The sequence below is a fragment of the Pseudonaja textilis genome, chromosome 1 (genome assembly GCF_049901715.1).
Source record: "Pseudonaja textilis isolate UNSWEBS1 chromosome 1, rPseTex1.2, whole genome shotgun sequence".
Classification (NCBI taxonomy): domain Eukaryota; kingdom Metazoa; phylum Chordata; class Lepidosauria; order Squamata; family Elapidae; genus Pseudonaja; species Pseudonaja textilis.
In genome coordinates, this window is record NC_141990.1 from 122,570,863 (window position 1) to 122,592,827 (window position 21,965).

The 21,965-nt window shown below is 38.8% G+C and overlaps 1 protein-coding gene across 10 annotated transcripts in view; it reads left to right on the forward strand.

Moving 5' to 3' along the window:
• The window catches only part of DST (dystonin), a 333,471-nt gene that overhangs the window by 89,343 nt on the left and 222,163 nt on the right, over nucleotides 1–21,965 (forward strand). For 8 of the 10 annotated variants that reach the window (XM_087916044.1, XM_087915986.1, XM_026695189.2 and 5 more), the window contains 2 exons: nucleotides 7,376–7,437; nucleotides 21,097–21,186. In XM_087916044.1, coding sequence (XP_087772170.1) covers nucleotides 7,376–7,437; nucleotides 21,097–21,186 — 152 coding nt within the window. Of the gene's footprint in view, nucleotides 1–7,375; nucleotides 7,438–21,096; nucleotides 21,187–21,660; nucleotides 21,760–21,965 lie in introns of all 10 variants that reach the window. The other 2 variants (XM_087916037.1, XM_087916029.1) reach the window with 2 other exon arrangements.

Genomic DNA, 21,965 nt, shown 5'->3' on the forward strand with positions numbered 1-21,965 from the left:
TTAAAGAAGATAACATAACTGTTAAATCTGTAGTTAAAGAAGCTGTGTTTGTAGCAGAAATCCTTTGCATTTTTATATTCTGTTAACTAATGTTATTTTTTTCTCTGCCAAAAAGAAAATCTAATTAGCTAAGGTGCTGCCTCAGGGAGATTTATATGACATCTCTGAACAACATGTAGATGGTAAAAGCCAATTCAGATTATGAACTTGTTTTTTCTATTTCTTATAGAATCCCTCCTGCTTAAATAGGAAGTCGCCGCTTAACTAGTGTTGTTCAGCAACCGTTCAAAGTTATCACAATAGTGAATGAACAGTAGTTATTACCAATCCTCAAAATGAGTGGCTGTTGCAGGGCTTTTACAGTGGTGTGATCAAAATTTGGGTACTTGGCAGCCCACTTCCATTTATGACCTCAGCAGTATGCTTCAACTCACCCGACCCATCTATCTTCTTCATGGCTCTGCCATTTTGCTCCCACTCTGTGCTCTCCACTGTCCCTACACCCTGAGCTGACCTTCCGCAGTTATCTTCCTCCACTGCTAAGGATGATTGCCCTGCCAAAGCAGCTGCTGGCCTTTTGCAAACTTCTCACAAAGGAGAGGAAGAAATAAACGAGTGGTTTGCAAGTATGAACTATCTCTCTTAAAAGCATTACATTATACTTATCTGTTCTTATAGTCCAGCACAAAAAAGATAGGATTCAAGTAGTACAGATCCATTCCTCTTTCAGTTTGACCACATGATACTTTGAAAAAATGTCTGATTGGTTGGCACAGATTTGTATAAAATTATTCAGTGCTTTCTGTTGCTGTGTTTCAGTGTTGAACTGGTCCATGAAATAATTGTGCCATTTACAGAGTGGCATTAGCCCAAAATGAAATAGTAAAAAAGCAAGTTAGATTAACTGCCAGTTTTTTTTTTATCATGGCTATTCTTTCCTTGCCAGGGCACTGCTGAATGCAGTTGTTATGCTCTGTAAAGCAAGAGGCAAAAATAAAACTCAGAATAAACATTCGATGCAGAGCTAATACCTCTAGCCACTTTTGCAGCTGTTTCAATCCAGTTCATTTCATTGGAATTCCTTCTCCCACATTGGAGATTATAATCATAATGCACAATGATTCAGCTGGAACTTTCCCTCATCAGACCTTTTCCTAAATTAGACTCAGTGGGCAGCCTTCCAATTGACTATTATCCAGCCTTTTAAAATAAGTTTTATTTTAAAATAAAATATTCCCAGCAGGATTGTATTTTGATAGGGAGCTAATATATGGATTGTGCATTAATGTTCACTATATTTTATTACTGAGGTAAAGCTTTAAGTAATCTATATTTGGCTGCATTACCTTTGTTAGCAGCTTCAAAAGAGGGAATTGTTCAGAATATTTTCCCCTTCGTTCATTGGCAATGAACTAGTTGTTCCATATTAATATGTTGTATTACAAAGCTGAAACCATACACATTAACTGCAGTGTTACCATTGTAGTACTATGATGTGAGAAACCAAATTTTGGGGGCTGGTTCTTCCCTCCAGCAACCTAAAATTAAACAAATAAATAATATTCATAGATTGCAAATGACATTTTGGCTTCTGGCTTCTCTGATAGAAAAATATATGGAAAACTATTTGGTTTTAGGAAGGTGATTGGTTATGTAGGTGGTATAGAAGCAGTAGATCAGCTTTGTACGCAAAACTTGCTTATCAGTGGTTAATTTAATCATGGTTTACCAAGATAGCCTAGTTGTTTGGATTCATTTAATAAATCACAAATTAATGAACGACATTTCTGCCTTGAATGTTATAAGCTGAGTTAATGTATGTATGTTCCATGGAAACCCAGAAAATTAAACGGAGTAAATTAGGGCTGTCAAACTCAAGGTCCACAGGCCGGATCTGGCCCCCAGGGTTACTTAAATCTGGCCCATGGTGCCAGCCTGGAAATATCAAAGGATCATCCTTCAGTGTCTCTGCTGGCTGAAATGGGCTGCTGAGAGGCACGTGCAGCCCCACGCTGCCCGTTTTATGCCTCCATGGCCTCCTGCAGTACTCTGCTGGACAAAAATGGGCTGTGCCCCACAAGGCCCATTTCGGCCTCCCCTGCTCCAGCAGCACTCTGCTGGACAAAAATGGGCTGCATGGGGGCCTTGCGGGGCCTATGCACAGCCCATTTTCAGCAGGGAGAGTGCTGCAGGAGGCCATGGAGGCTGAAAATGAGGCATGGAGGGGCGTGTGTGGCTCCTCATGCCCTGTTTTGGCTGGTACGGTGCTGCAGGAGGCAGCTGTCCCGGCTTCCCCCGCTCCCCCTCGGGCCCACGGAGTAGAACTTCAAGGACCGAAGCTGATCCGGCCCTCAAAGAAATCCAGTGACACCCCTGGAGTAAAGGATAGTTTAATTAAACATAGCTAAGTAGCTAGTGGAATATGGTCACGCACCCAGATGGAGGAGGTTTGTGAGCAAGAACAAGAAGTAGGTAGAGACTATTTTGGCTGCTTCTGTCCTAGAACTCTTAGGACAGCAATGATATCTGTCTCATATGTAGACAACTGCCGGCTGGCAGAATATGAAAGGGATCTCACATTTAAAATTAGATTTCTCTACATAGGGATAGTACAAAATGGGATCTTGTCTGGCTACTTTCCCCCCAAAAATCATGCAAACTGCAATTTATAATTACATTGCAGAAAAATATTGGAATAAATGTGGGGGGTTTTTTTGTTTTGTTTTTTGGTGAAGGAATGACTTCTGAGGCAAAGAGTAAATGCCTGAACTATATTTTTAAGAGGGCACATGCTGCCTATTGGCATTTACCAAATAAGCCCCATTTGTGTTGGTGGCAGTTGCCTCCAGTGCTTGAGTTGAGGTTAGGCTGTAATTTTAGAAGATCTCATGTTAAAATGGAAAGGGTAAATATTTGTGGTCGTATTACTTTAGTTAGACTTTTCATCATAGTGAATGTCCCTCATTCCAGACACACACTTCTTGTGTGGCTACATGATATACTGTTTTAGATAGTTTTCATACTAGAATAATCTATATTAGTCCTATTTGAATCAGTGGGATTTTTTTTTTCTTTGTCTTTTTGAGTGAGCTTGAAATTCTGACAAATGACGAGGTGCAGTATGAATCGTATTTTGGATACATTACATAAACTCTCTTGAGAAGTTTATAAAGTTGGGAAATTGGAAAGAAAGAGGGCAACCTATAACAAGGGGTATAGAGACTCAGTTACAGTGATGATGGGTGCACCTTTGGAAGACTTGAAGGTCCAGGTTAGGGACAGATCTCTCTGGAGAAAATCTGTCTTTAGGGTTGCTAAGAGATGACAATCATCATCATCATTGTAGATGATGGCCCACCTAATTAATTTTATCTATCATCACCCATATATCATCCTGGCTGCGTCCAGGCACAACGACAAAATGTGCCATTATTCACAAATACCAAGGCCCTCACTAATGTACTGCGTTTCCCTTATGTTCTTATCTTCCTCTGGATAATTAGGCATTTTTGTACTGCTTAGTGGTGAACTCAGGGGTGGGATTCTACCAGTTCGGACCTATTCTCTAGAACTGGTTAACATTCTAAGCAGTTCGGAGAACCGGTTGTTAGAAGAAATTACTGTAAGGAAGGCAGGAAGGAAACATTCTGGTGTTGCTTACAGAAATTGCCTCTCCATTAACCCTTATTACATTCTTGGCAGGACTAGGCTTTCTGTCTCCGGAGCTTCTCTGGAGTTTTTTTTTCTCCTCCTTTGCTGGTACTTTGCTTGTGTGGAGTGACCATTCAAAGTTATAATGGCACTGGAAAAAGTGACTTATGACCATTTTTCACACTTACGACTGTTGCAGCATCCCCACAGTTATGAGAGGCCAGGCGAGTGAGTAGATGTGTGCCTCTATGTGAGTGATATTGAGTTGGCCACCCCCAGCCAATAACATGACCACAAAGCCATGTCCACCCAGTCACATGACCACCAAACCATGCCCACCACCTAAGCCACGCCCACAGAACCGGTTGTTTAAAATTTGGAATCCCACCCCTGGGTGAACTACTCCTAAAACCTTTAGAAAAAGAACTTCATTAAATACAGTAGCACAAGCAAGACATCCTGCTTCACATCACTTACGCAGCTGTGTCACCAGGAGGCTCAGTGCACTTGCTAGGAAGGCTTTCCCAGTTGTGTCTCTGCACGCATGGGTGTGTATAAGCAACACTTCTGAGAATGCCTGCAAAGCAAAGTGGTTTTGCTTACTCCATTTATTTATTTGTGATAAGTATATGTTGCCAACTCTTAAAGAGTTACAGTGATTTTACAAAATTCCATAAAATTAATAAAATAAATAAATTCATTAAAACAAATTACATTATTCAGTTTAACAGTCAGTTTGTGGAAATAATTTTGGGATAGTCTTCAAAGAACAAAACCTTCTGTCTCTAGGCATTTTATCACTTAGAAGAGAGCTACTTTGTAAAACATCCTATTACGTACCTTGTACTTCTTTGTTAACAATTGCACCAAAATACAAATTATTTTTCTTCAAACCATCATATGAATAGAAAGCAGGATTCCAAAACACAATCCGGCTTGGAAGAAAACTAGTTTTTAGGAAGGTGGTTTGCTGGATTCCACTCGTATGACACATAGTATTGAGATAGTCATTTTTTGATCTCATTCTCTTATGTTTGGATATAAGCTGAAGGAAAGTACATCCCTGCTTATACTTTTCTGTCTTCTGCACAGTAGTGGATTTTTAAGCTGTGCAGATGCAGATAGATAAACTCAACAAGATGTCCATAACAAAGTACATTTATTGGTTTATCAGGTATCCTCATAACTCACATTTGTGATGAAGTTCTTCTTTAATGACTACATATCTGCCTTGTAGTAAAAGATGGTTATCTCCTAACCCATCTTGTAGCAATAGAGAGCAGCTGCCATGAGTTAGAGAGTTCAGGCAAAAGTGAGGAAAATTCCCCAACCCATTGAGGGTCAATTTAGTGACCAATCAGGATTACAGATGTGTCCATGTGACATGGACTACATTTCCCAGGATACCTTTTAACTATATTTACCATGATGCATTCCCTTAAGGGGACAGCTCATAATTCCTAAGTAACTACCCAATTCCCATAGACTGGCTGGGACAGCATATATACTGTATATAATAAAGGGAAAGTCCCAAACTTGGGGAGACTATAGGGTTCTATAGGCTTGTTGGGTCAGGATGCAATTGACGGTTCAGGGTTAAGTTCAGCTTTCTAAATCTGAATTGTATTACCTCTTTTTTTTTTACATAAATTTTTGCAGTGTACCTTGAAGTACTGTAGTCAGAACTTAAGATTTAAACTGTCAACTTCAAGGGTTCATCTTGAAATCCAAAATGTTTATAAATTGTTTTCTAAGATACTCTATTCTACAAGATACTATATTCTAATTAAGGGACTAAATGTGTGCCTGTGGAAAAGTGTAGTCTGATCCTCCACTTGGCTTCATAGAAATCAATATTTCCCATCCATGGCAAATTTAAGATGTATGGACTTTAACTCCTAGAATTCCCAAGCTGGTATGCTGACTGAGGAATTCTGGGGAACTGAAGTATGCACATCTTGAAGTTGTAACAGTTCAGAAACCTTGATATAAAGCCTAGTCCAAAAACTTACACTCATGGCGGGATACTGTAAATATCCTCTAAATCAGAGGTTTCCAAACTTGGCAACATTAAGACTTGTGGACTTCCAGAATTCCCCAGTCAGCTGGATGGAGAATTCTGGGAATTGAAGTCCACAGGTCTTAAAGTTGCCAAGTTTGGGGACCCCTGCTCTAAATCTTCTGGATATAGTGCACAATGCTGCATCATGGACAGCACGTGTCACACGTATACTGCATGAACTACATTGGTTATCAGTTTGTTTCCATGTCCAATTCAAGGTGCTGGTTTTTAACCTTCAAAACCCTTCATCGCCTGAGACCAGGTTATTTGTGGGACTGATATTCCCCAATTACATCAGCCCATCCTATTAGATCCAGCAGGGATGGCATGCTATGGATTCTAGCTGCGTGTGACCTACATGTTTGATCTTCTCTACTATGGTACTCATCTTATGGAATATCCCTGCACCTCTAATTTAGATTAGCTCCATTATATTTTTAATGTTCTGGAAGTTCTTCAAAACTTGCTTAAGTCCCTAGATTTCAGGCTCCCAGGAAACTGGCAACATTTTAGGTGCCCCCCTTAATGTAGGTGACATGTGGTTGCTGTTATCTCTCTCTGTGTTTATGGTTTGTATCATCTAATTTTTAAATGATTTATTTTTTTAAATAATGATCGTCTATATTTTTATAAGATTGTTTTATACTGTGGTTTTATTTGATTGTTGTATGCCACCCACAATTATTTTCAGTGAGATTGTTGGCATCTGTATACCTTTATTAAATAAATTGGAAATTTTTCATAGCTAGCACCAACATTGATTAATGTTTGTAAATTCGCTGATGCAAAAACTTGTATTATATGGTATGCTTCTAGGTAAGTTACATTATAAATCAAATCCTATAATATCATAAATTATACCATAATCATAACTTGGAAATGTTAGTTTACAGAATTTTTTCCTTGATTCTGGCAAAAAATTCCCAGTCATAAAAATGGATTCATTTAACAATCACATGGTTCCCTTAATGATCAGGCAATGTACTTTACAATTGTTACTCACTTTTATAATTGTGAAATAGCCATAAAATCAGGTCAGGTCATGTGAAGATGTTCTTAATGACTGCAGTGACTTATGACAAAAATTCTGGGCTCAGCTGTGGTCATTAAGAGAGGACTATTTGTAGTCTTGTTGTGAAACACAAAATAAATATCTAGTTTGTAGCAGTGATTTGGTTATTTGTAATCTTTATTTAAAAATAAGGATTACTTTTTTTCTTATATGCATGCAAATATAATTTTAATCAGTATTAAAAAGTTTTGAAGACCATTGAGTGGCACATACTCACATAAAGTGAGATTTCACCTGGGTATTAGACAAGAGTGTCATTGGTGTTTCCAAAAGATGACAACAAACAGATGTACTTTGGGTCAGTCCCAAAGTTTGAGAAGATGGCGAATCAGTTTCATTACCTGATAATGGTATTTCAAATAAAAGTGAATTTAAAAAATTGCAAAGTGTACTCTGCTGATACCCTAAATCTTGATGATGTAGGTAGGGATGGAAGTTCCCTTAAGTTTAATAATGGGAAATATGCAATTATTTCTCAGTTTATTTGAAGCAAAGAAAGCAATTTATTTTCCATTGTTCCTATTATTACTTTTGGCTTCTAATTATAGAAATGCTGACATTTTGTTTTTCTTTCCTTTTTTCCTTCTCAGATGAACGGGACAAAGTACAAAAGAAAACATTCACAAAATGGATAAACCAGCACCTCCTGAAGGTCAGAATATTTAGATTCATTCAAGTCTGCAGTACATTGGATGTCGTAATGTTTTAACCAAGGTGGTCTGGGAAGGAATGGAATATTTATTTAGTATATCAAGATGATGATAGCAATCCAGTTCCAGGCATTCCTGGAAGAAGCTGTTTTTCTAGATGATGCCTGGTCATCCAGCTTGATTATCTTATTTGATGGGTTTTCTTTACAGAGCATTATTACTCATTATTACTCAATATTCCATGTCATGTTAGTACAGGTAGTCCTCGACTTACAACAATTCATTTAGTGACTGTTCAAAGTTACAACAGCATTGAAGAAAGTAACTTATGACCATTTTTCACATGGCTGTTGGAGCATCCTCATGATCAAAATTCAGATGCTTGGAAACTGGCTCATATTTATGACAGTCGCAGAGTCCCAGGGTCATGTGATCACCTTCTGCAACCTTTCAAGCAAAGTCATAGGAGAGAAGCCAGGTTCATTTAACAACTGTGCCACTGGCTTAACAATGGCAGCGATTCACTGAACTGTGGCAAGAAAGGGACAAAATTCACTTAACAAATCTCATTTAGCAACAGAAATTTTGAGATCAATTGTGATTTAGGACTACCTATACCTTCGATCACGATACCTTATTTTATCACATCTGTGGGGAGAATGGCATTTTGATGATTTTGCTTCTGTCTGCAGTGCCAGTCATAGCAGATAGCATTAGATGAATATTTTTCAAACATCCCTTGACAGTTGTATCAGAAAGTAGTGCAGGGTGTTATCTCCAGTAATTCTTCTTTTGAAATAGCAGAGGATATCAGATGGAGAGCATAGTGTTGTCATTCTGATGATTACATTTATCTTTGTGTCTGGGTTACATTTGAATCAGGAGAAGCCCTTTTAAAAAAGAGTATAAAATATATTGAAGATATATAAATAGCCACCACGCACAGTAAACATTTTAAATCAGTGTCAGAAAGAAGCAGTAGTGTTGTTGTTGTTCACCAAGATCTCATTCCCAGATTTCTTTTCTCTGTGGACAGGAAAATCAGGAAGATCACGGTGTTCGTTTGCTTGTGTTTCACATTTCTAAACCACCCAGAGTTTATAGTAGTGAGTACCTATTCCTGTTATAGTATTCTATAACAGGAATATGATTCTTCAAAGGTGCTTAAGTTCATAGAAGCAAATGAGCCCTTGAGGCACCTTAAAAGACACCTTCCCTAGTTTTCTGGAAAATAAAAATAAAAGAGGAGCTTTCAGACTTGTAAGATTCTGTTACTGTAAATTTACAATAAAAGTAATGCTAGTCCTCATATTTTGTGCTTCTTGTCTGGACTACCTGTAAGGGCCAACAAGCCTGAACTATGGCCTCTGACCCTCAAACAGGGATTCAGTTAAGACATAATATCCACATGTAGCAAAAGTAGTTAGACTTACAGCTCAACTCTCACCATGTGTTTTATCTGGTGTCCTCAGTCGTTGAAGTGTAATGATGAATATTTAATAGTGAGTCTGAAGTGAGTTTATTTCTTAAGATTTTCAGGAATGCTAAAAAGTTAACCTGTGTTGTGAGGACTGACAATTCTTGTATGAAGTTTCCCCCCATATGTCTCCATAGTAGAAAGTCCTTTTTGTCAGCACTACATATTTGTATCATGTGACTAGGGAGGCTGCCGAATGCCCTTTCCTTAATTACAGCTGGTGAGTTATGATGGGTCCTAAATTACAGAATAATACAGATTTCATTAGAGCAGTCAAAGAGGTTAGTTAACGCCAGGTGTTTTGTAAATTGTTCACAGGGTATAACTTTGAATTTGGGTTATAATACAATATATAAATATAAAATTTATATCAAATTACAGTTATATGTATTACAGTCACCTGCATTTTTGGCACAAAATCTATATGGATAAATTAATATTTTTCCCCACACATATATTTTATTACTTAGTCTTGTTAAAAAAATGTATGCTATTTTGCCACCTACAGTCATCTGAAAGACTTTAAAAGAATTGATAAATTATTCAGTGAGATGTTTCTTGTTATCTGTATAGCGCTGTAATATGCAAATTAAGCTCTAAAAACATTTTGGCTTCTTGCCACTTCTTTATGGACTGTGACATTTATTCTAGCTTGATTCTATTTCTGGTTACATCCAAAAAATAGATAAGAAATATCTATTATTTAATATATCCCACAATTTTCTCCTGTTTAAAAGACTGATACTTTCTTATCTATATGTTTTTTAAGTTGCCTATGACAATGTCTCATTTTTGAAACAAACACAGGGGCATACAAATTATTTACCTATTCTTGCTTCTACTATAGTAAGGACACAAAGCTTCTGTATAAATTCAGGAACCTACCAATCTGAGTCTCCATTTTACTGACCTTGGAAGGATGGAAAGCTGAGTCTACCTTCAGCCAGTCAGGATCGAACTGCCAGCAGTCAGCAGAGTTAGCTTGCAATACTGCATTCTAACCACTGCACCACTGTAGCTCTTTTGATACAACTATCATAAATACATGCCAGTTGTCAAGTGCCCAAATTTTGATCATGTGTCTTAAGTTTGAATGGTCATTTTTTTCAATCCTGTTGCAATTTTGAAAGGTCATTAAACGAAGGATAACCTGTATTGTTTTTGATTATAATTTTCTGGAAGGGCTAATTGACTCTTTGCTTCTCCTTAAGAGCCAGTTATATATCAGAATAGTTAGAAATACTGATTTCCAGACTGACCAAAAACGTTAATTTAGTGATTGGGTAGGACTTAGCTGGTGAGAAGAGCACATGGATTGCATTTGCTCTGTTAGTATTTTGTTCAAAATTAGTATGCCCAATGTGATAAAGGTGAAAAGATTTGATGAGGAGAGGGGCAACGCTGAATGAAGCAAGGCTGGAATTAATATTTGAATAATGTGGGAAAAAGTCCATAATAGTAACATGATATGTGTGTGTGTGTGTGTGTGTGTGTATGTTACACAATAAACTGATGTGGAGTGTATCTGTGATGACCTGGGGCGTAGCACAAAGGCAACATAGTCACATAAGTAAGGAAAGTCCCTTTAATACCTCCAGCTTTGCCCCCAATGTTCCAGTTACCTTTGGCTGGAGAAAAAATCCTCCCAAGAACAGTCTTTAAGTGGAGGGAATTCAGTCCAAAAATAAAATACATATAAACTATAAATAAAAATCCACACAAACTACGCTGCAGCAATTAACTGGACAGGGCAGGATAAGGAATTGCAGACTTCAAAGATGAACAAAACACACAGTTGGGAAGATGTCAGGAACCCAGATAAACCTCGACAAACAAAGATAACTCACAGCTTGTTTCCAGCAACTTTGCTGTGTGTAGCTTGATTTTTTAAACGTTGTTTTCCCAGCTGGAAGGGAATCAGGGCTCTTTCTTCCCCCGTAAGCCACGCAACTCACGTTGCTCCCTTCTCCATTCCTCCCTGTCTGCCCGGATGAAGAGGAGGTGTCCCTTCCTCTGAATTCCCTCTGCCTTGCTCTACCTCTTCCCTGCTCTGCCCAGCCAGACTGTGCCCTTCCCCAGTTTTTTCCACAGCCATGGGAGCCACACTCCCACTCCCTGTCAGCTGCTTGACCTCCCCCTTGGAATCAGATTCCAGCAGGGGCATGACAGTATCTCTGGTTGCAGCGCTTTTCTTTTATTCAGTGGAGTTAAGTGTCATGGCCTTGATACAATGAAGTGGTATAATTAGGGATAACCTGTGTGTTAATGTTAAGCAGAGCGAGGTACTCATGTAGTGTTCTTGATGACCCAGCAGGTGGCAGCACCTAGCCGATCTTGGCTGATGCTGAGAACGAAAGGAGGGAATCCGTGCAATCAACCTTGACTCCAGGAAGTCCTTCACTCTTTTAATGTAGGGTTTTTCAAAAGTACATGACTTCTCTTAACAGAGGGGAAATTGCTGCTCAGCTTCAGCGAGCAAATATTCTTCGGATAAGAGAAATCCAGAGTCAAATTAGCCCCACTCTGCTCGTCTTTAGTTCTGATATTTGTTGCTTGGTTTTGTTTGCTGTTTTGCTCTGTAATCCTGAGAACTGAGAGCATGTGGATGTAACATTCCTCTCTGGGCTAATTTGGTTCGCCAGATGAAAGGCTGTTCTAATTCCAGAAGCCTCTTTGACAATAGTAAGAGCCTGCCCTTACAGCCACGGAATATTGCTCATATGCTTATTGTGATTTATATTTTGTTCTTGTTTGAAGCAGTCTCTCTCCTGTGATGATCTTGAATTGCTTTTGATAACCAATAGAATGCCACCTTCTCAAACCTCTTTGGGGATGGAGATTTACTATAAAAAATAAAAAATAATATTAAAATCGATGAAGCCTGGTAAAAGATGAAATCTGCAGATTCCGTAAAACTCCAGAGGGAATTCATTTCATAATCTGGAGCTGAGGTCCATCCTGTCCCCCCAGTCCCCCCCAGCACCAGCTACATCATCCTCTGATTCCAGGAGTTTCTGTGCACCAGTTTCTTTTTCAAATCTCATTCAATATGGGGTTTGTAATAGGAGAAGCAATTTCTTACTATTTTGTTTTATGGTTTGTCACTCAGTCAGCCAGATATTCAGACTGGATTTGGCATTTTTATCCATCTATTGAGTCCTTCCCAAAGACCTGGGATAGCTAGATATTGATGTTTGAGGATGTTAAAAAGTACCATCATAGGATATAAGCTGTTCCAAGTAAAGCTGCCCTTTGCAATTTACTGGTGGTGATTTTTGTCAATGCCAGTGGTGTTTGAATGGTGCTCTGGTTGTTTTGGGATTGCACCCAAAACAAGCACCCAAGCTGCCTGTTATTATTGGTTGTTATCATTACCTTTGCTTTCTTGTGCCACAGGCATTTTACTTCTATTTGTAGGTCTTGCGTTATCTTTTTCAGGTCTTTCTCTTCTACTCTCCTGTCTGTAGCCACTGCCACATCCATTATCCAGACTTTTTCAGTACCTATATTATTAATATTGTTATTACAAGTAGTTCTCCCTTGATGTCCACGCATTCAGCGACTATTCAGTGTTGTAATGGTACTGAATGAGAAGGACTAATGATGGATCCCGATGTGTCAGCTTTCTGAGGTAGACAAGAAACACGACCGCATGAGCTAATTCTATTTTATTCTAAGGCTACTGTACATTTAAAGAATCTTGCAAATCTAATAGTACAGAATTCCTGCTTTCTGTTTTACAACCTGAAAAGTTAGAGATGTTCCTTTCTGAGTCTCTTTCTCTGTGGGTTATGACCTCTCTTATCTGATCATTCCCCTACGAAACATCTCTCTTTCTCTTCCCTTCCCAAGGTCGTTCTCACATACTATTATACTGTAGTTGCAGCCCTCATAGCATTCCTACAGTCACGTGATTGTGATTCAGGGGTTGGCAACCAGCTTACAATTACAACATCATAGTATTCCAAGGGAGGGGGTAAGATTGTTCAGTGGTGAAAGCTGCTGAGCTTGGCTGTTTCGAAATTTGGCCTGGTTTTGAAACTCGAGCAACATGTGACCGGGTAAGCTCCCATTACTTTGCCCCAGCTCCTTCCCCTCTAGCAATATCAGAAGCATGCAAATATGAGTAGATAAATAGGTACCACTTCAGTGGGAAGGCAACAACGTTTTATGCACCTCGGCATATAGTCATGGACTTTTAAATATTTTGAACAGCATGTGCAGCAAGATATGTAGCATGACATGTTCAATATTTTGAACAGCATGTGCAGCAAGATATGTAGCATGACAGGAATGTTGTGGAACAGTACTACAGGTCAGAGTGTCATGATTAATAGGAATGAAAATCTCCCAAAAGCCCAGAGCAGAGGCATCTGCAGGTCAGTGGGAGAACTGACTAATGCAACATTGTGCTGCAAGCGCCTTTACTTTGTAATGTTTTGTGACTTCAGATGCACTTATGAAAGATGCAAAGCTGAAATGACAAAAGCCTCAGATCCTGTAAAGGCTTCTGCAGGAAAACTACAATTATATCTGCACCCTTCATATCTATTTATTAATTTAGGTCATCCCTGAAGGTGAAGACATCAGTCTCCTTTCCATATCCTGGCCAAAAAGCTTGATTGAAGTGGTCATTCAATCCACTTTATTGCCCAACTTTGTCCAAAGTTATGAAGCCATCAGCTTTTCAGTTCCCTTTCGTAGAAATTAAATGTTTGACCTTGTATCACTTTTTTGTATCAAGGAAGCTTTTCTCCCCCAGAGGCTTAGAACTGCCTCCTTTACGCAAAGAGGAACACATCCACCCACAAAAATACATGAGTCATCCCCTTTAATCCTGGGGCCTTTATTGTCCTGGTTAATTAAATTGAGAAAAAAGGTGGTAGTCATCAGGCATTCATAGAGTTGGGACGGTCCATTTAAAACACTGAGCCCCTCTCCTGCTCCTAACTCAAATCACAGAGTGTATCTCCATATTATTGGCCCCTACAAGCTGAAAATAATCCAGAATAGCAAAACAGATAGTTGCCAAGGTTACATTTTTATGATTTAACATCAGAGTTAAACTAGATTTAACTAGAGTCACTTCAATGAACCACATTCATTACAATGAGCATGGACTGGATTTGTTTCTACCCTTCTTCATCTTCAAAAAAGGGGTTAAAATTATATCTTTCACTAGTTCTTTTAAAAATGGGTTGTTTTAACAGTACCTTTGTGTATTGGGTTGTTTTAACAGTACCTTTGTGTATTAATGGTTCTGTTTTACTTTAATTTTGTGTGGGGGCGCTGTTGATCACCTTTATCCCCAAATAAATGAGTAAATAAAATCAAAATATTAACAATGGGTCCTTTGCCTTCTTCCAGCTTTAAATCAGACATCAGTGATCATCTGTGGATAACCTAGTTTGAACTACATATATCTAATAAGCCAGAAATGAATGGATTCATGGAAAGTCATAATTTTTAAAATCAATTACCACTACTTATCAAGCTCATATATTGCTGAGTTTGGAGCATGGTAATTTGCAGTATATTGTTCACAGTGGCTTATAAATCACAACAGGTCCATACAATATGCCAAGCTAAAATCATACAACATAATTTTATAGTATAGATATTCTCTTATAATACGTTTACTGATTCAGGAAGGTAAAACAATCATAACCAACCAACAAAGTCTTCTAAAAAGCAGATAATACAGTACCATTTTTATAATGTTTATTTTTACAAATTCTGTTGGTTGGCTATGAAATCCTTCAGTCTGGTTAAAATTTCAAATGGGACGGCCCATTTTCTCTTTGAGAAAATCCTGATAAGCATTCAGCTCTCCTATGAACAGTGCTTACTATCAAGGATAATTTAAAATATTAACCTTCCTCTGAATAGGAGATACAAAAACATTCTCTGAAAGAGATCCCAGAATAAGTCTTTTGATATTTGAAGCAGGTATGTATTTCTGTTCAGTTGCTAACAACTTTTTTGCTCTCTTTGTTGGCGAGACACAAATGTACAAGATAGCCAAGAAAAGTAAGATTCCCTGTCAGATCAGAAGCCCATATTCCATTGCTTTAAATTAAGTAGTTGTGTCAATGAAATTGGCTGGAGTTAGAAGCCTAATGAAGTTAGTAAAGTGACAGGCATGAGCTAGGAGCAGAATAAGAACCCAGGCTTTTACATTCCACCTTCAACCATGGAGATGACTTTGGACCCCAATCGCTTTGTCTCAGCTTAAACTCACAAAATTGTTGCAGTGAGGAAACATAGGGCACACTTTATCTTGAGCTACTAAAAGAAAAGTAGAATATACTTAAATCATTAAATAATAAAGTATTTTTGTTACAATGTTAAATATGGTATAACCAATTCATATATGATCATAAGCTGGATTCATTGGTAATTCTTATTTATGAGCTAAACAAGAGGGATCTTTTAATAAATATAATAAATGTACATATTTAATTCCTGTCCATTAAATTTGTCCAGTAAACTAAGTGTTAACTTCATGTGTGACCAAACTCACTGCTTTTTAATCTTTCCCACATTTGTGAATTGTCACCATTGCTTTCTACAGGGTTTCTGGTTTTTTTTGCGTAGGTATTTTTCTTTATTATCGATTCATGTCCTCTCCTTCTCCTTCAGCTTCAGTATAAGTTACTCTCTTCCCCCTAAAGGCTGGAATTCTTGCTCCAGCCAAACTGCCAAGCCTCCCAAACCCAGCTGTGCTATCACTGTTGCACAAGCCTGCTTGCCTCAGGCAACACATAGTTTAATTGTCAGATTCTCACAATAAACCTTGAGGGATTGAACAGATTCTTTCAGCCTGCTTTATACTGTATTTCTCATGGATTTCACTAATGGTTTTGTTGGCGTCCTTGCCTTGTTTACCAGTTCAAATAATTACACATGAGGTGGATATAGAAAGAAAACAACAACCCCAAAACAATATTTTTTTCCATTTTTTTAAAATCAGATTTTGGATCGTTTCCTTTTGCTCCATGTCTTCCATTAGTTTTCCAATGAATAGGAAACAAACTTTTTTCAAGTGTGAACTGCTTACTTGAGAAAGGCTTTTGAACCAGGTGGAGCAAGCAGTTTTACAGAGCAGTGACGGTCCATTGGAGTGTGGGAATATTGCTCTGTCAAGACAGGGGATCTTTGTCTGTATTTAAAACCAATCTGTGAATGCTACTGGCTGTCACGTGTTCCTTAGTGAGCGTCTTGTTATGCTGTTTATGGCATTTAGCAAGTATGTTCCTCCTTTCAAAGTCTTCCAAGATACAAAAGGATTTTTTTTTAATTCTTCAAGATAAAGATGAGAGACAGAACTCTGCCTATGAAAAAGCAATGTAGAAACAGGAGTGGGAAGGGAAGGGAAGGGAAGGGAAGGGAAGGGAAGGAAGGAAGGAAGGAAAAGGACTGGCCATTATTTTCTTATTAAAGATCAGGGAAAGATCAATCAGGGACTCAGAAGAACAACAAATACTCCACATAAGCCAGGATCTTTCACCTTGTTCTGTCTTTGATGGAGGGTATTCCAGCGAGACTGACACGGTTTGTATTTCGCTTCTTGTAGGAGAATCTGTATTTTACAATAGCTAGAGATCTGCCCTGTACTCTGGGAAGAAGGATTTTTATTGTGTTGGATGGATGAATAAATAGATGGCTTATTCTGTCTTGGAGGTTAAAGTGAAAAACAGTGAAAACATTAGTTTTATATTGTGGGAATCAAGTTCTTAGTGCCAGAAGAGTAAGTATAAAACTAGATGGCTCTTCTACATTTTCCTTTGCATACCTGTCACAACATTATACCAACCACCACTGTCAGCAAGCATTGTGTTCTTGAATACTTTATTAACTATCAGCTAGAAAGCTCTGTATCTGATATGTATTTTTTTACAAGCTTTTTGGAGGTATGATAGTTGTGTTTACACACACACACACACACACACACACACATATATATGTATATGTATGTATATATATATATATGTGTGTGTGTGTGTGTGTGCGTATTCATATATATAAATAAATAAATAAATTAGAATTCTTTTATTGGCCAAGTGTAATTGGACACACAAGGAATTTATCTTGGTGCAAATGCTCTCTGTATACATAAAAGATACATTCATCAAGAATCATAAGGTACAAAACTTAATAATAGTCATATTATTAAGCAATCAAATCATATTAGGAAGTCCATATAAATCGTAAGAATACAAGCAACGAAGATACATACATATATGTACATATATGTATGTGTGTGTGTATGTTTTCTTAAGTTTTCCTGGGTATTTATATATATGGTATTCAGCTTTGTTCAGGTATTTTCCCACGTCATTATAGTTGTGCTTTTAAAGTTGTAGCAATATTTTGGCAGAATCTCATCTGCCATCATCAGGCTTCTGTATTGTGTTCATCTGTGAGTCAGACTTTCACAGCTCTTTCTGTTTTAAATTTGGGGCTAGCCTACTGCTGTGCCAGAATGTTTTTTACTTCATCCTGATTGGTTAGGAGTCTTGGTCTGTGTTTATTGGTCTTGGAGTTTGCTGTGTTCTGCTTGATTGGTGTTTCTAATATCTTCTGTCTGTTTTGTAGCTTTTTTTGTCTTGATTGGCTGGCAACATTGTGTTCCTGTATTGGAGGCTTTTAGTGCAGCTTGTGAGTCAGACTTTCACAGACGAACACAATACAGAAGCCTGATGATGGCAGATGAGATTCTGCCGAAACATTGCTACAACTTTAAAAGCACAATATAATGACATGGGAAAACACCCGAACAAAGCTGAATACCATACATATAAATACCCGTGAAAACTTAAGAAAACACACACACACACACACACACACACACACACACACACACACACACATATATATTTAAATACTTTGAATACAGAAACAAATCTGGCTCTAAATAATTGTAAGGTATTAGGGCTACATTATGCACACAAAGACACTGCACACACACACACACACATAAATGTATGTATTTGCTTTCTTCAAATAATTGTTGTAGGAAGATGTTCATTTGGATGGTAGTACTTGCATATTCATTAGGCTGTTACCAGAAGGAATAATTATTCAGTAAATTCAAATTGCCGAGGGGTTGTCACAGTTAATTTTTTTTAACCCCATTCCTCAGATTCTGTTTTAAATGCAAATTGAAAACTAACTTCACTTCACTGGTCTATAATAATTTAGCTTCAGCTATGTATCCTAAGTGTAACAGCACACTGTGTTTATTTCTTACTTTGTAGAATACAAGAAATAGTAAGCTAATTTGCAAGATAGTTCCCTAGAACAAAGATCCTAACTTGAATAGAATAAAAATAAAACTGAGTAAAACTGAGATTTGGTTGTGCTTGTGTCATGATGACTAAACTATGCTAAAGCTAACCAGTACCATCCTCTTCACCATTATCAAGGAATGTAATATATGGCCACAGTTGACTAAAGGCTGTCTAACATTCCCCTCTTACATCCTTTCCTCTCATTGTGAACAATTCTCCCTCCTCAGCTTGGTGCTTACTCCCTTCATTATGTTTCTTGGATATGATACTAGTGGTGGGATTCAAAAATTTTTACTACCAGTTCTGTAGGTGTGACTTGGTGGGTGTGGCTTGGTGGGCATGGCTGAGAAAGGTTACTGAAAAATCCCCATTCCCTCCCTACTTCTGGGAGAAGGTTACTGCAAAATCTCATTCCCTCCCCACCCCACTAATGTGCTTTCCAGCTCCGTTCTCCTATGCAAGGCAACAAAAGAAGACCCAGATGATCAGCTGGGACTCGAGAAACAGAGAATAGATGGGGGCGGGGCCAATCAGAGGTGGTTTTGCCGGTTCTCTGAACTACTCAAAATTTCCACTACCAGTTCTCCAGAACTGGTCAGAAACTGCTGAATACCACCTCTGTATGATACATGAGTTAACTCAAATAAATAGTTGTGCTTGTGGCAGAAGCACTAAAGGGTTTCCATGTTGGTGTCAGAAGCACCAAAGCGCTTCCAGGTTAAAAGGATTAGCCGTTGACATCACTGTTACCCTGGGAATGCCCAATTGGGGACTCCTTTCATGCCCCCATCAGGAGCTGGAGTGGAGGACGAGAGCTCAACCCAGCCCCATGGCAGCTATTGGGTCTCGAACATGGGCTTGCTAACCTCCTGCCAGTTTCAACCACTGGAGCCACCATGCTTCTAGAAATAAGTAGTTAGGTCCGTGATGGCACGCGGGCCGGAAGTGGCACGCAGAGTCATTTCTGCCAGCACGCGAAAGGTCATCCAAAACAGCCTCACTCTGCATGCACACGTCCTCCCACCAGCCAGCTGATTGTCGGGTATCTGCCACGCATGTGCAGGAAGATGTGCAGCCAGGAGATGCATGCGCATGCACGGGTGTGGAGGGGCACAGGGGTACATGTGCATGCACAGAGGCATGCTATGCATGGGGATGGGGTACGCATGCACAAAGGCGCATGGCACAGGGGGGTCATGCGCACATGCGCAGAGGCATGCGGTACGCACACAGGAGGTCACGTATATGTGCAGAGGCACGTGATGCACACGCGGGAAGTCACATGCACAGAGGCACGTGGTGCACATGCAGGCAGTTATGTGCGCATGCACAGAGGCAGATGGTGTGCATGCAGGTGGTTACGCATGTATTGCATTATTGGTGGAAGCACGCGCATGCACTTTTGGCATGCAACGAGGAAAAGGTTAGCCATCACTGAGTTAGGGTATACTTGGAGGCTATGATTTTTGTCTAATAACAAGTATATATAATCTGGAATATTCTACACACACACCCCTCTGCAGAATTAAATAAATTAACTGGGTTTCTGAATTTCTTTGTTTCTATTAAAACATAGTGTGACTAGAGGATTTGTTCATGGACACTCCTTACTAACAGAAGTCTGTATGCTTGTGACTTTTCTCCATTCCCATATCCTTTAAATCCTCTAGAGCAGGGGTGTCCAACCTTTCACCTTCCCTGGGCCACATTAGAAGATGAAAATTTGGTTTGGGCCGCACATAAAATAAAATAACAGTAACGATACCTGATCATCCAAAAAACCATAGAAAGCATAGTTAACATATTAAATTTATTTGGAAATGAAGTTAGTGAGATGTTTTTATTATTTATTATTAATTATTTATTAAAAATTATTTATTTTTATCATGTTTTTTTTAATCACAGTTTTTTTATCACGATTTATTTTCCGGTCAAATTTTGCGGGGGGAGAATGCTCACTGGCCACGCGCTCTACCTTTCCTCCTGCAAATGGCCCGGCTGGATGAGGCAGGACTGGAAGGCAGAAGCAGCAGCAGCGGCGGGGGCAGAAGCGGCGGTGGCGGGGGCAGAAATGGCGGTGGGGGAAGTGGCGGTGGGGGCAGAAGCAGCAGCGGTGGCAGGGGCAGAAGCAGGGCGGCGGTGGGGGGCTGCTGCAGTGGTGGCGGGGAAGAGGCAGCCGCGGCAGGGGTGGCGGCAGGGGTCTAGAGCTCCCATGAATCTGATCTGATTCTCTGTAATAGTGGGGTGTAGGGGTGGGGATTCCAAATAGCACTGTTTGTAAGTAACTATTGGTAACTATTAATGGAAGGACTGCTGTAGTTCAGAGTCCAAGTAAATTAACTATTGTAAATCATAACACAATAATTTTCATCTTTAATTTTACTATTATTTTCTTCCCTTTTGGTAAGTACAGTAAAACCATATGTTCTAATGGATTTCTTATTAGAGAACAGCAAAGTATTCTTTAATAATTGATAGAAAAATAATTTACCTCATTACCTGCTAATCAGATAAACAATAGGCATGGTTCTTCTCAATTTCAAGGACTCTTTATTCTAATTGAAATAATACTGAAATGGTATATATGCATTATTGCATCCCATAGTCTCTCTTTTCACTTTGAAGTCTTTGTTGGCGGGGTGGGTGGGATGAGAATTTCAAGTGATTATCATATGGAAATTATATTCTAGGAGCCATATTTTTCAATACATTAAGATGGTCCTTAGTATGTATGTATTCCCTAGGCTTTGCAACACAATTTCTTACAGTAAGACTATAGTCTTTTCTACACTTACCTTGGTATAAATGTCACTGCATTCAGCAGGAATGTATACAAATATTTCTCCTGGAAAAAGACCACACATTGACTTATAATCTTATTTTCTTTTTAGGTTCGAAAACATGTCAATGACCTGTATGAAGATCTGAGAGATGGACATAACTTGATTTCTCTTTTGGAAGTCCTTTCAGGAGATACTTTAGTGAGTTCCTTAATTTTAACGCAACTGTTTTACAGATTTAATTGATATTCGTTCTTATCTTAATTCAGTATTTCTTTGATGCATTGTTTCCACAACTGGGAGGCTTTGGGGAAGAGGGATCAGAATGTCTCATAATTAATAATCTAATATTTTTTTTGTTCCTATAGAAAAACGATCTTTTCTAAATAGTTGCCTTTTGATTTTCTGATTTTCTTTTCTTTTTAAAAAAATCATCCAACATGTGAGGGATGCAAAATATTCTTTTTCCAATTAAAAATAATTGTGTTTTGGTATTGCTCCCGCTGCAATTGTCTAACATTCCCCTCTGATATCATGTCCTTTCCTTTCATTGTGAACGTTCTCTCCTCTGCTTGGCACTTACTTCCTTCATTATGTTCTTCCATTCATATTCTTCTCTTCATTTGTGGTCTGTCTTGTGTCTTTGCTCTCCTGTCTCCTGTCTGTGTTTATTAGCCAAGGGAGCGAGATTTTTTGAAGACCTTACGGTTGGTGAGTTCAACTGAAGCATGCCCGTTTGAACAGCATGAGGATGAGGAGGATGAGGATAAGGGGGTAGGTGCCGACCCCCATAACTCTACTAATACAGTTTGTGAAGAGTGCCGACTGCTAATGTAAAAGTAATGCTCAGTTGTGATGGTGTGCAACATTTTCATTAGAAAGAATTGGGCAATGGGATTGGCATTATGGGGAATGCTTCTAATCTAGAAAAATGTGAGCGGTGCCAATGGCTTGGATACATCCCATGAGCTGCATTGGGA